The sequence below is a fragment of the Apis laboriosa genome, unplaced genomic scaffold (assembly GCF_014066325.1).
Source record: "Apis laboriosa isolate Shangri-la unplaced genomic scaffold, ASM1406632v1 scaffold53_cov140, whole genome shotgun sequence".
Taxonomy (NCBI): Eukaryota; Metazoa; Arthropoda; class Insecta; order Hymenoptera; family Apidae; genus Apis; species Apis laboriosa.
In genome coordinates, this window is record NW_025223656.1 from 576,232 (window position 1) to 589,889 (window position 13,658).

Sequence of the window (13,658 nt, forward strand, 5' to 3'; positions counted from 1 at the left end):
TATATATATATATATATATGTATTCATAAAGAAAGAATCAATTATATTTTATAATTTCTTTGCAGAATGTCTGTTTTCATGGCAATCCCACGATTTGCATACAATTTACCAAAGTATGTACTAGGCCTGGGATAGTGGAAGAGTGTAGAATGAAAAAACTAATGTGATTTTTTTGTTATTAAATTATTAAATATTTGCAATGATGACAATGTTGTTTTAAAAACTACATTACGTATTTACATACAAGAGAATGTGAAATACACGAAAGTATAATGGAATTATACTTTCATTTGCAGATATAAATTATAACATCAAGATTCCTGTTATGTTACATATATATAGGTAAACAAATTTATTTAACTAGTAATAGATGTACAGAATAAAGTTTTTTTTTATAGCATCATTTTATCCATGTAACATGATAAATAATGACACGTTGCTACTGCTATGTATTAAAATTATTTGATAAAAAATTTTTTAAAAAGAATCATTTTATTTATCTCTTATGAATATATCTTTTTTATGAAAATGAGTATGTTATAGTTATGAAATGAGTATATATAAAAAACTGAATATCATATCAAATTCTATTTATAAAATTAAATTATTTTATATCAATTTTATTTGAATAAACATCTGTGATTTGAATATAAAGAAAAAGCTTATAGAAATAAAAAATATATAATAAAATATTTAAAATTAAAAATATCTATAAATACATGTTTTATAGTTTATTTTTAATTTAAAAATGATTAAAAAAATGTTTTATAATATGATTATATGAAATATTATAATAATATCAGATAAAATATTTAGATAAATAATAAACAAAATTAATATTAAATAATAAATTTAGATATTTATTAATTATCTAGATTTATTAATTCAACCATATACAATGTTTGGTATATAATCTTTTTATTATACATATATCTTTGACTTTAATATTATTAAATATTATTGTTTATAACCTAAATATATTAGTTTTTTTATGAATAAATTGAATTATTGATTATTGAACAAAATTTAATCAATATTTATCTTATTGATCTGATAAAAATTGAAAATTTTATAACATTATGTCGTTTGTTATCAAAAATATTTATCATTTTTTTAATATAAATATTCAAATGATGAAACGTTTTATGAAATGTATGAAAATTTATAAATTTACTTATTTATTTATAAACCTTGTTTTAAATTTATTTTATTAAATTTTTTTTATTCTTAATATTAAATGATATAAAATTATAAATATATGTATATATAAACTTATCTTACTGGTTTATTAGCAATAGAATAATCAATATTTATCGATTGACTATTTTTGGTTTATCAATATTAAAATTAAGTACACATATTTGGTATATTTTTAGAAACGAAAATGTACTTATAAAAATCATTATTTTTGATCAATATTTTTGATTTTTTTTATTTCATGCATTTTCAAGATATATTTGATTTTATTATAAATGAAATAATGTTCAGAATAAATATTCACAGAGAATAAGGAAGAAATGTTATATGAGAAAATTTTGATTATTTATGTAGATACATAAATTATGATAATATTACAAAGATTTATTATTATGACAATTTATTAATTTTTTTTCTTTGTGTATACTTTCTCCTTAAAAATATTCTAACCAGTATCTACTTTAGTCTTTAAATGACTATAGAGAAAGTAACATATTAAGTGAAATTGAGGTTTCATTCATTACAAATTTTATATGTATTTGTTCAAGTATATAAACAGATAATATAGTATATAAATATAAAAAAAAAATTTATATCTATTTATAAAATTTATATTTTAATAAAAAAAGCAAATTCCATTGAATTTTATTTTGATATTATTGTAATGATTCAGAAATTCAGAATTTCAAAAAAAATTCATAAAAAAAAAGTATAAATTAAGAAAACAATAATATTTAAACAAATATATAAAATATATTATTTTATTACAATTGAAAGTATAAATATTCTAAATAGTTGCGTAATTGTAAAAAATAAAAATATATACAAATAATATGTATTTTTAATATACATATGAAAAAATATCTACCCTCTTGTAAATATAATCTTTACAAGAGTTTTATTATGATGTTTTAAATCATTATTTGCTATAAATACAATGTTCTGATTTATATTCATTTCTTTGATATAATCTAGATTAATTATTTCATTTTATATCAGTTTAGAAATATCCATTTAAATTTTAATTATTAAATTATTAATTATCAATATTATTTGCTATAAGTAGTTATTTTCATAACGACAAAAGATTTTTTATTTCATGCAAAAATATTTTGAACGATAATATATATATATATATATAATGATCTTATCATTCTATATTGAAAAATTATAATTAAAAAAAAAATTTTTAATTTTAAATTCAAAAAGAATTTTTGAAAAATTCCTCTGCTATATTATTATTATTTTTAAAATTTCTACTTTAATAATAATTTACGTATTGATGATCAAAACTATTAATGATAATATTCAATAATAATTAACAAAAATAAAAATACAAATAATATTTTTATAAATATTTTTATTAATAGGTACAGAGTTACTTAATATGAACTAGTCAATACAAAAACTGTTATGATTAGAAAAACAGGTTGATATTTTTTAATTTGCAGATTTTTGATAATATTTAATAAGAAAGAAAAAAATTATATTATGTTCTTAATAATAAGTAAAGAGTCAAAAAATATGAAATTGAGAAAGTAACAACAATATTTTTTTATAAATAAAAATAAAAAAGAAATTGTTGAAAGACGAATATCTATCTAGAAAAAAATATATTCAAAAAAAAATATTTATATAAGTTCATAAATTCTTCTGATGATATATGCACTAAAATATCATTAATTGAATATAATATATTATTTCACTTTTTTAATTTTATTTCAAATAAATTGAGAAGAGATATATAAAAGATATGTATATAATTTTCAATTCAATTTATATGAAATTAATAATATTCTAAATACATTATTTAAACTATGATTGCCTGATAAGAGGATTAAAGAAATATTATAATTATATGCAAAATCATGTAAAATTTATAAAAAAAATTAATACCGTCTAATTTAACAATAAAAAGCACTTTTATTTTATCTAATTAGCGAGTATAAATAAATATTGTTGTAAATGTAATAGATATTATAGATGTATAATAGATGTATATTACATAATAGTTGTTTTAAGAGAAAACTTAGAGGAAAATGATATTCAAGTAAATCTTTCATTTGTGAAAATTCCGATTAAAGTTAAATTAACAGAGAACCTTATATGATTCCAAAGATTGATATTATATATAAAGAATTGGTACTTTATAATAAAATTTTATGATTCTTTGTTTCTTTTATGCGAGAGATATGGATATGTAATTTTATAACTTATAAAAGTTTATATCTTAACATAAATATAAAATACAGCATGTTTCAAGTTTGCAGATAAAATTTAACTGATATTTCCTAAAATAATTTCAAATAACTTTTTCCTTTGTAAAAATAAAGTTTCAATAAATAAAGTTTCAATTTTATTAATGAATTATTAATAAAAAATACTCGTTATAGTTGGACAAGAATATATATTGTTTTAATTATTTGTTCAAGCCCGGCAATTTGTTAACGGCATATATTTAATACTATTTGTTGTAGCGCAATAATATATCTGTGATTAATCATTAATAACTCATTAATAAAGTTGAAAAGAAAATTGAAGTCTTATTAACTTTTAGAATTATAGAACATAGACATTATAGAAATTTATATTTTAATATAAAATACAGTATATTAGTATATTCGTGAAAAATGTTTGAAGGATTGATTTTAGAATCTAAAATAAACACAAAAATTATTAAAATATCAATTAATTATTAAGATATTTTATTTATTAAGAATTTAAATTTCTTAATTTGTGAATTAAATGAAGAAAAATGGATTTATAATCATATCATTCATTTTATTTTATCTTCGTCTTGTTTCATGTAACGAAAATTTAAATGGGTATAACTTAATAATTTTAATATTATTTTTAATATTTGTATATCAATTTTTGTATTTGTTTCAGCTTCTGAAATCGAACTTTTAAAGATATTTCGAAATTAACATATCTTTATATAAAGATATGTTTAAACCAAATGAGCGAATGTTTTATTTCTGTTTCAACAAAATTCAAGTTTTTTTAATTTGTTAAAAAAAGATGAATATTTTTGTTCTACATTTTGTTCATTTGGTGATATTTTCTTAGAATAGTCTAAACGCATTCTAAGGGAATAATTATCGAGGTTAATATTTTTAAAATATCAATATTTATATCAGAATTCTATTTCACCATAAAACATTGTTTTATCGTTATATGTATAGTGTATAAGTAATACACATATATGTATGAATAAAAAAAGCATATCTAAGACATCTATATGTCTTTATTCAAATTTGCACATTAGTGTCTCTGACATAAGAGAAACAATATATAATTTTTGAAAAAAATTTACTTATACTACTTTACTATTTTTTCACTAAACTCAGTTATTTAATAAATATTATAAAAATGTAAGATATTTCAAATGATTTTTTAATTAATTTTTTTTAGATTTTAATTATTCTATGATAATTTTTACAATAATATTCTGATAAAGATAAAAAATATCGATAAAGTCACATTATAATTTATAATTTTTTATTTCTTAATATTATTTATGTCTCTTATATTTTGTTATATATATTTTTCCATATTTTTTGTAAATTAATTAATAAATAGAAATAAAAACCGTTTAGTATATTGTACAAAACTTGTAAGTATATAAATATTTGTTGTAAATTTAATGTTAAGCAATATAATAATTTTTAGAAATAGATTTTCAATGTTATATTAAAAATTTTCAGTTTTTTATATTTTCATGTATAAAACTTGATAATAAAACTTAAAATGCAAAAATTTAAATGATGTAAAAATATGTCATGTTTCTATACATTAATAATAAGATATAATTATTATATACATTAATAATAAAGATATAATTATTAATTTATTTTTCAAATTTACTAATTTATTTTGTTATTTTACACTTTAAAAATTAATAATACAAACTGGTGCATGCTATTAAACAATTTATGAAAAGTTATTTCTAAATATATTTGCCATATATATATATATATATATATATTAATATTTATTATTAACATATATATGATTGAATTCTTATTTTAATAGTCATTTTATGAATATTATGTGTAATATTAATAAAAAGATAGTACTATTTGAAACATTAAAGTATATTGCTGTTTTTATTGAATCTAATGCAGTTTTCATAATTATATATTTATTTTTATAATATAATATAATATAATTATAGAAATAATTGTATTATAATATTTTTGAGATTAATTAGATTAAAATTTTATTCATTCATTACATATATGAAATATTAAATTTAATTAAATTTATATATAATAATTAATGTATATAAATTATGTAAGCGCTATTAATCTATGTCAACTCTTGTACTATATCAGATTATTAAAAATAGTTTATATATAATAAAACATATGTTTTATTTTATTAATTTCCTATTTTTATTCATTATTATATGTTCATTATTAGATTATTATTAGAAATTTGCATCAATTTAAAATTCTCACGTAGAAATTAATAACATTGTTTTACTAATATAATTATTTTTTATTGTATTTTCTAGATAATATGTAATGAATATTATAATGAATTATAATAAACATATGTAATATTATTCAGTATTCAATATTCCATTTACATAATTCACTCGAAAAATAAACAAAAAATTATGTAATTAAAATCATTTTTTGTTTTATTTTGATTTCAATCAATTGTCAAGATATAAGAATTTAAAATATTTACGATGCTTGAAATAGAAATTATGAATAAATCCGCAAATGCGGATTTATAGTACGAATAGATTTGAAAATAACATTTTCGAAAGTTGTTGTCGATAAATATTTTTTGCTAATAGATATTACATTAAGAGTAAAAGTTATTATTAGATATCACAGTATCTATTTATGAAAAATTCTCTTAAAAGCAACTTTCAAATTAGAGAGAATTTTACTTTCAAATTATTACTTTCAAAAATATTATATATTTTTCCTACAAATGCATGTGTATAAAAAAAAAAACTAGTTGCGTTTATCATTGATCAGTTTTACTTGTTTATAACTTGGAATCTTCATAACGATATTTCATGAATTGAAAATCATAAGATAAATGAAAAAATATTTTAAAGGGTAAGGATCCATGCTTTTAATGATCATTCGTTGATTGAAAATACTATCTTCGAAGTTATAACGATTTAAAATTTATCTATTCTTAATAGGATTTAATCTAAATTATGATGATAAATTATTGATGATAGATATATTTATTTATGAAGAAATATTATTTCTTCATAATATAGTTGTTTCTTGAATCCAAAAATACATATATGGTAAGTATTTCATGTTCGATTGCTAAAAAAACAGATTAACTATTATGTTCCTTATTATTTGAGCTATTTATATTCGTTCCTATAAAAAAATCCGTGTCTAGGAACGACTTTTCATCGATTTTTAATTATTAATAATTAAAAAGCAAAGCTGAAAACTTATTTTTTTTATAACATCTTTTGTTGATTTTTATTTTACTTTTTAAAATTTTTTGATCTTGGAAAATTACTTCAATTTTTAAATAGCTGAATAATTAAATATATTTTCTTATTTTTTTTTACGAGAAATCATCTTAAAATGACTTTTAATAATATCTTATATTTTTATATTTTAATCCAAGCTTTTCTTTCTTTATTTGCTATTAAATAACAACAGTTTGGATATTAATACATATGTATATATATTTTTTCGATATCTCCATTAAATTTTGTAGCATTTTCTCTATTTCTTATTTTTTTTTTTTTTTTTGGTTTACATTTTCATCACTAACTAATAGGATACATATTTCAGAACAGCGAATAATTTTAAATGTAATTTTTATTTAGGCTATGTACAACACATACGTACAATACGTGACCCTTGCTTAAAACTATATTACGCTTGCCCGGTATACATCTCCACTTTATCATTTCTCCTCAGCATACTTAATGTGTGTACGTGTGCATGGCGTGTGTGAATGTGTTCTCACTATGCACATCGTAATAGAAATGCATGTATGCGTATGTTTTACATGTATGCTAATGCATATATGTTTTGTATATCGTGTGATATGTTACAAATTTTTAGGAACATTTCGCGTGGAACATCGCGGGCGATATTAATATTAAGGTTGCAGCAAAACTACATGAAAACAATGTAGTCTGCAGCTTCATTCTCGATCAATATATTAATTAGACAATTATCGAAAAATGACATCAATATAGACGATTGTTGATTGGACAGATCCAAATATCACCACTGAAAGACGTCAGGGAAAATGTTTAAAAATGTTTAAATAGAATAGAAATTTTTTTAAATACCTTGTTTATTTTCATAGAAGTATTATATCTAATAAAAAAACACGTTAGCTTTCCTAAATTAAATTATAGTTACATATGTAATTCCTCATTTTTTTGAAGTAAATTAAATATTTTTATTTAGTTCTATTCTATTTAAACTCAATGACTGTTTATAAATCACTATTTTAAAATTAAAAAAATATAATCAATTAATTAGTGCAGCTAACAAAAAAAATATAGGTTAAACTCTATTTTAAGGAGTTAACATAATTTTTTTTTATTTGATAATTATTGAATCCAAAAATATAAGTTTTATAATTAAGTATTAAAAAATTATTATATCAAAAGTTATATTATAAATATTTAAATAAATATTTAAATATAATGTTTCACAATACATATTATTAAAACAATTTTCAGATATTATAAATCTAAAGATTTTAGAATAATATCTTCGAAATTTGTTTTCGAAAACATTTTTAATAATATTATAAATACAATTATTCGATTGTAATTTTTATTTTTAACGTATTTAGTAAAAAATAAGTAAAAAATAATTCGATAATAATTTTCGAAAGTTTTATTTTCAAATGTATTTGTATCATTACATAAATTATATTTAATTTCAGTAAATAAAAATTTAATTAGCAATTTTTTAAATCAAAATTAAAAATCTGTATTATCTAATTTAATAAAAAACATAGTATATGTTTTCCATCACTACATATTTGTTTGTGTGATAATTAATTTGTTTTATTTAAATATGTATAAACATAAATATATATGCCTAAAATATATAATTTATAAGAAATTATAATTTTTTATCTTTATTAATACTTATATATTTGGATTCTATTCATTAAATATTATCACACAAAAAAAAGAAAAATTTATGTTTTTTAAAAATTCAACTGAGGTATTTATAATTAATTAAAATCAAATTCGTTTATAATTTAGTATATGATTTTTATATTACGCACGCACATATTAAAGTAAACTTTCACTTCAAGAAATATTTTTTAAGAATACAATTAAATATTAATTTATATTGATTTATATTGATATTTGGAAACATCTTATCTAATTGCTAAAATAATTTTAGCACATTTTTCACAAACAATTGATATTATAAGTACATTGTTTTTATTTTTATAAGACAGATACAAAATTTTTGATGTAAAATTATCAGAATCCAGAGTATATTTGATTGAGCATTATATGACAGAAACAAAATATGTACCCTTAAATATAAATTTCTATAATTATTCACAAATCCCTGGCGTCTCTCAAATTTCAAACGCAAGACATTATCAGTTATTCTCATCTCTCATCCCGATTATTTAAAATTCTATCCAACATAAGCACACAAATCAATATCTAATATTCCACTAAGTTTAGGTATGCTTACATTTTTAAAAGGACATTGAAAAATCGCATATGCTAGAATATTTGTTGATTACACTGTATACGTATCTCTTCCTTATTTACAATCTCTTTCATTTAACGAAATAATTTTGGATCGTTGTTAAGAAACTAACAAAAAGATATGGACTGTGCGCATTTCGAGTTCCACTTCATGTGTACATATCGATTATTTTAATTATAATTATGCATAGCATCTATCATATAAAAAAAAGAAAAAAGAAATAGAAAAATTAAAAAAAAAAAAATCATTCTTTTAAATATTATTTCTTTTTTATTGGTATAAAATGCGCGTGAAAAATATATAAATAAGAGATGAATCGAAACTTGATTTTTAAATTCGAATTTAAAACTATTATTTTTCAAAATTTTTGAAATTTAGAATTTTTATTTTCTTTCTTTTATTCAATATACTTTATCAAGAAGAGAATTTAAAATAAACAAATTTTGATTTTTAAAAATTGTTAGTTAAATAAAAATATAATTCATATCCTCGATATTGTTGTAACTTATTTACATTATTTAAATTATATTATTATTTATCTAGATTTCGATTCTTTTATAAAAAAATTTCGAAATTCCGAATATTCCATCCCTGATAAAAACAAATAAAAACAAAAGGAACAAACAACAAAACAAATATATACATATCGTATTGTATTCTATGAATAATCTCATAATAAATTTTAATGCAAAATTGCATTACGCGGCAATATGCATTTCTACTACTACTAGAAAAAAATGACGATCCTAAGAACATGTATTATTTAATTTAAAAACTCAAAAAGTTTGATCGAAATATATTACGCTTTGTACAGAATAATAGAAATTTGTGTACATACATAACCATTTTTCACTAATAATCATAGTGTTATGTGCGTATACATATATTTAATGGAATATACATATCCGCGTGTATGCATAACGCCGCACATGAATAATATATATATATATATATATTTTTTATTAATAATATCAAATGATATTAACAAAGTTACTTTACCAAAATATCGTTAACATTATGATGAAATGTTAGGTGATATCTCTCGTTAATTTGAACGCAATAGTCAGGACTGATTTTTCTATCAATAATATTATTAATAAATGAATAATCCTGGTAAGACATTAAAATGGAAACACGATTATTTATTTTCGTGTCTATTGGAAATTCGAATTTTTCGTTCTTTTTTTTTTTTTTTTTGTGTAAAATGTCACATGATTTAATTTGATTTCGTTTCACTTTTTTTTTCTTAATTTAATGCTTCATAGTATTTTTGAAACAACTTTTTCCTCTTCTTCTCTTGACAACACGTTTTTAATTGTCTGAATGAAGATACGCAGTCAAATATAATATTTCATAACGATTTCGTCGAATTATCCATTCGTATATGTTTACAATTATGTTTGATATTGTAGCATTGGCGCAGCGAGGTTAGGATGATGTGCCGTATTCATTCTCAGAGCGGAAATACTTTTGTTGTACCATTCATCTTCAGCTGACATTCCTGAAATAAAGCAATAAATTAATTTATCTTATTTTTTACTATATGACTATTATTACTCTTTTCATTTATTAGTTTCATTAAAACAAAACTGTCTATTAATTTTGGTATTAATTGGACTTGCATGAATTAAAATATTGTAGTATTTTTTAAATCTAAATATTTTATAAATATTTAATTTGATCATTTTAAGAAAAAAAATTTTTTCAATTTAAATGTTCAAGTTAAATATTGATAAATGATTTAATTCATAATATATATATTATGCACAAAATGTTAGTATATTCATAGATACTTTTGAAAACTATTCAATTTAATTTATTTTATTTTCTATTTAATTTATCTTTGGATTTTAGATCTGATCTTGAGATTTGAATTACCAAGATTCAATTCTATATATGTAAATAAATATATATTTTATATATATATTTAATTAATATAATAAAATATATATTCTATATATTTTTTCTTTTATATATGTGTGTGTGTGTGTGTGTGTGTGTGTGTGTGTGTGTGTATTTTGATTAAGAATTTAATAATATTTAATGCTAAAGAAAAATGAAATATTCATTGTCATTTCCTTATTAAAAGCGATTGAAAAACGAAAGTAAATTTTTTTTCTCTTATATTAGAATTAATAATTCAAGGATTCGATTTAATAAATTTTCCAAAAGGTTTATCATTAATCATTTGATTTTCCATCAAATTAAAACGTTAAATCGTTATAAGAATCAAAGATATTGAGCGAAGACCTACACTCGATACTGAATAAGAACACCAACACTAGTGAGTAGGCAATTCGCGAATAGTCTTGATTTGATTTTAAAGCGATATTCCATCTTGCACCGGAAATGATGTAAGACGGCGCTTGAGCGGAAATGGGGAAAACGTCTTGGACTGAACGAACGAATATTTGCACGGATGTCCGATCTCATCATTTCCGGTTCAACATTTTACTGAGTTATTTAATAATTTTAGACCAACACCTTAAATAATTAATAAATAATTACACAACAAAAAAAAACAAAACTGAAGAAAAACTGAAACAAAAAACTGAACAAAAATCTTTGATTATTTTCATAAAAATCTTGTTTACACTTTAAAAAAAGAATTTAAAGTTTTTATCATTTTCTTCGTATCGTTTTTATTAATTTAGATTATTTTCATATAGTTTGTATAACTTTGTTTTTTAAATTTTAAAAATTTTATCCTTCATATAAATTAAATTATTTTTTTTTTTTTATAGATTTTCGTTGATAATTGCTTGAATAATCTTAAATTATATATTCATTGAAAAAAAAAATATATCATTTAAAAAAATGAAATTGATTTTTATTGAATTCTATAAGATTAGTTATCAAAAAAACTATTTACATCAAATTATATGCTATTCAATATTATACAATTTTGATTTTTTTGTCAATAACAACCAAGATATTCAAGTAACCTGTATTAAACATTTCATTTTATATAATAATATTATTAATATATTAGTATAGTATATATAATAATATACATAACATATTAATCTCTAAGTAATATATTATCTATATAGATATAGATAGATTGATTTTGTTGTAATAATATAATAATAATAATTTCGTTGTTTGTAATAATATAATAATAATAATTTCGATTCTAATAATAATTCGAATAAGAAAAAATAAGAATTAGGATTATTTATTTTTATTTTTTATCGATAACGATATCGATAGTTACATTTGAATTATTATTTCTTTTTATGTTTTTATATTGAATATTTTTCAATAAGATCTTTTAATTAATATATGATATTTGGAATTATACAATATAATATATAATATATAATAAAATATTATGTTATAAAATTTATTAGTTAATAAAACTGATTAATGGATTAAATATATGTAATAATTACTTTAATAGTATATAGATAAAGATGATATACACTTACCCATTGCATCTTGTCTCATACCAGTAACTGCAGACATATTTGACGCTGAATGTGACATAGAAAATGGCTGGGTCATACTTGGATAGGACGTCGTGCCCATCTATAAACATAAATTTATATGTAAATTAGTTATTCATTACACGAAGGTAATACGATAAAATGTTCCATTAAATCATTTAAGAGAATATACTATTCATTAAGATCGAAGTGAATAATATGTACGAGTGTATTTAAAAATTTTTGATCATTTAGCAATATTCATTTATAATATCAAATATTATTTATTTAATGATTGTCAAATGATTTTTAATAATTAATGATTTTTAAAATTTATTAAAATTTATGAATATAAATATTTTATAAATTAATTAAAATTTATGAATATAAATATTAATAATTGGTTTTGTAATGTAAAAAAATTATGCTTTTCGAAGAGAAATAAATAAAAAATACTTTAAAATATTTTAATAAAAATATTAAATAATGCATATTAATCTATTATTCAAATTTAAAAATTTTTCTTATTTTAAAAAAAAATAATTTATATATATCATTTTTTCAAAAATTTTTTTAAAAATTTAATATTTAAAATCAATATAATCAAGATCAATCATAAAATTTTATACTAAACAAATACTTAGAACTTTATAACTGTTACAAAAAACAAATTTACATTAACACGATTGATAAGGTTATATTTAAAATTAATAAATATCCAATCACTTAAAAACTTATAAATATACAAATAATGATTAGAATTAATCGATAAAAATTACACAAATCAAACAAATATTACAGTGAATATCATCGAATAATTTTATTCCGGTATTTCAAACGTGACTTCGAAGATCGATTAAGAGGATCTCGAAGCTTTTTTATTGGCAAACCGATACGCTCGACGAATTATTGGCTTAATTAAACCGGTAGGCATTCGGTAATCCGTCCGACCCAACTAATCAGTCGAAATGCAATTTAGCTACATCGACCGATAGCGATGCGCCGGACGCTCAGGTGCACTTCAATTTAATACCTCGGTTAAAATCATTAACGAGAAACGCATCGAATTCATTCGTAGAGATACGATACGTTGCTTGTTAGGCGTGATGCATCGATTGTCACCGTTAACGAATTTTTTTCTTTTTTCCTTTTTTTTTTTATTTAATTTATACACATATATCATAATTGGAACGTAACAATGGATTAACATCTTGAAATATTCATATTTTATTGGATACAGTAAAATTTATCCGTTATTATCCGTTTATCGTACTTTATACATGAAGAAATTCAACTTAATCGAAAATTTTGATTTTATTAAAGTTTATAT

The 13,658-nt window shown here is 19.5% G+C and overlaps 2 protein-coding genes across 3 annotated transcripts in view; one reads left to right on the top strand and one right to left on the bottom strand.

Annotated features, from left to right (window-relative positions):
* Window positions 1-402, top strand: part of LOC122717541 (sphingomyelin phosphodiesterase) — a 43,111-nt gene extending 42,709 nt beyond the window's left edge. For both annotated transcript variants that reach the window (XM_043941726.1, XM_043941727.1), the window contains exon 11: window positions 66-402. In XM_043941726.1, coding sequence (XP_043797661.1) covers window positions 66-135 — 70 coding nt within the window. In that variant the 3' untranslated portion in view covers window positions 136-402. The remainder of the gene's footprint in view (window positions 1-65) is intronic.
* Window positions 403-9,829: 9,427 nt separating this feature from the next.
* The window catches only part of LOC122717588 (homeobox protein unc-42), a 39,663-nt gene continuing 35,834 nt past the window's right edge, over window positions 9,830-13,658 (bottom strand). Inside the window, exons 5-6 of the mRNA XM_043941806.1 lie at window positions 12,332-12,431; window positions 9,830-10,401 (exon numbers count right to left, since the gene is read on the bottom strand). Of these exons, the coding sequence (XP_043797741.1) occupies window positions 10,295-10,401; window positions 12,332-12,431 (207 nt within the window). The 3' untranslated portion in view covers window positions 9,830-10,294. The remainder of the gene's footprint in view (window positions 10,402-12,331; window positions 12,432-13,658) is intronic.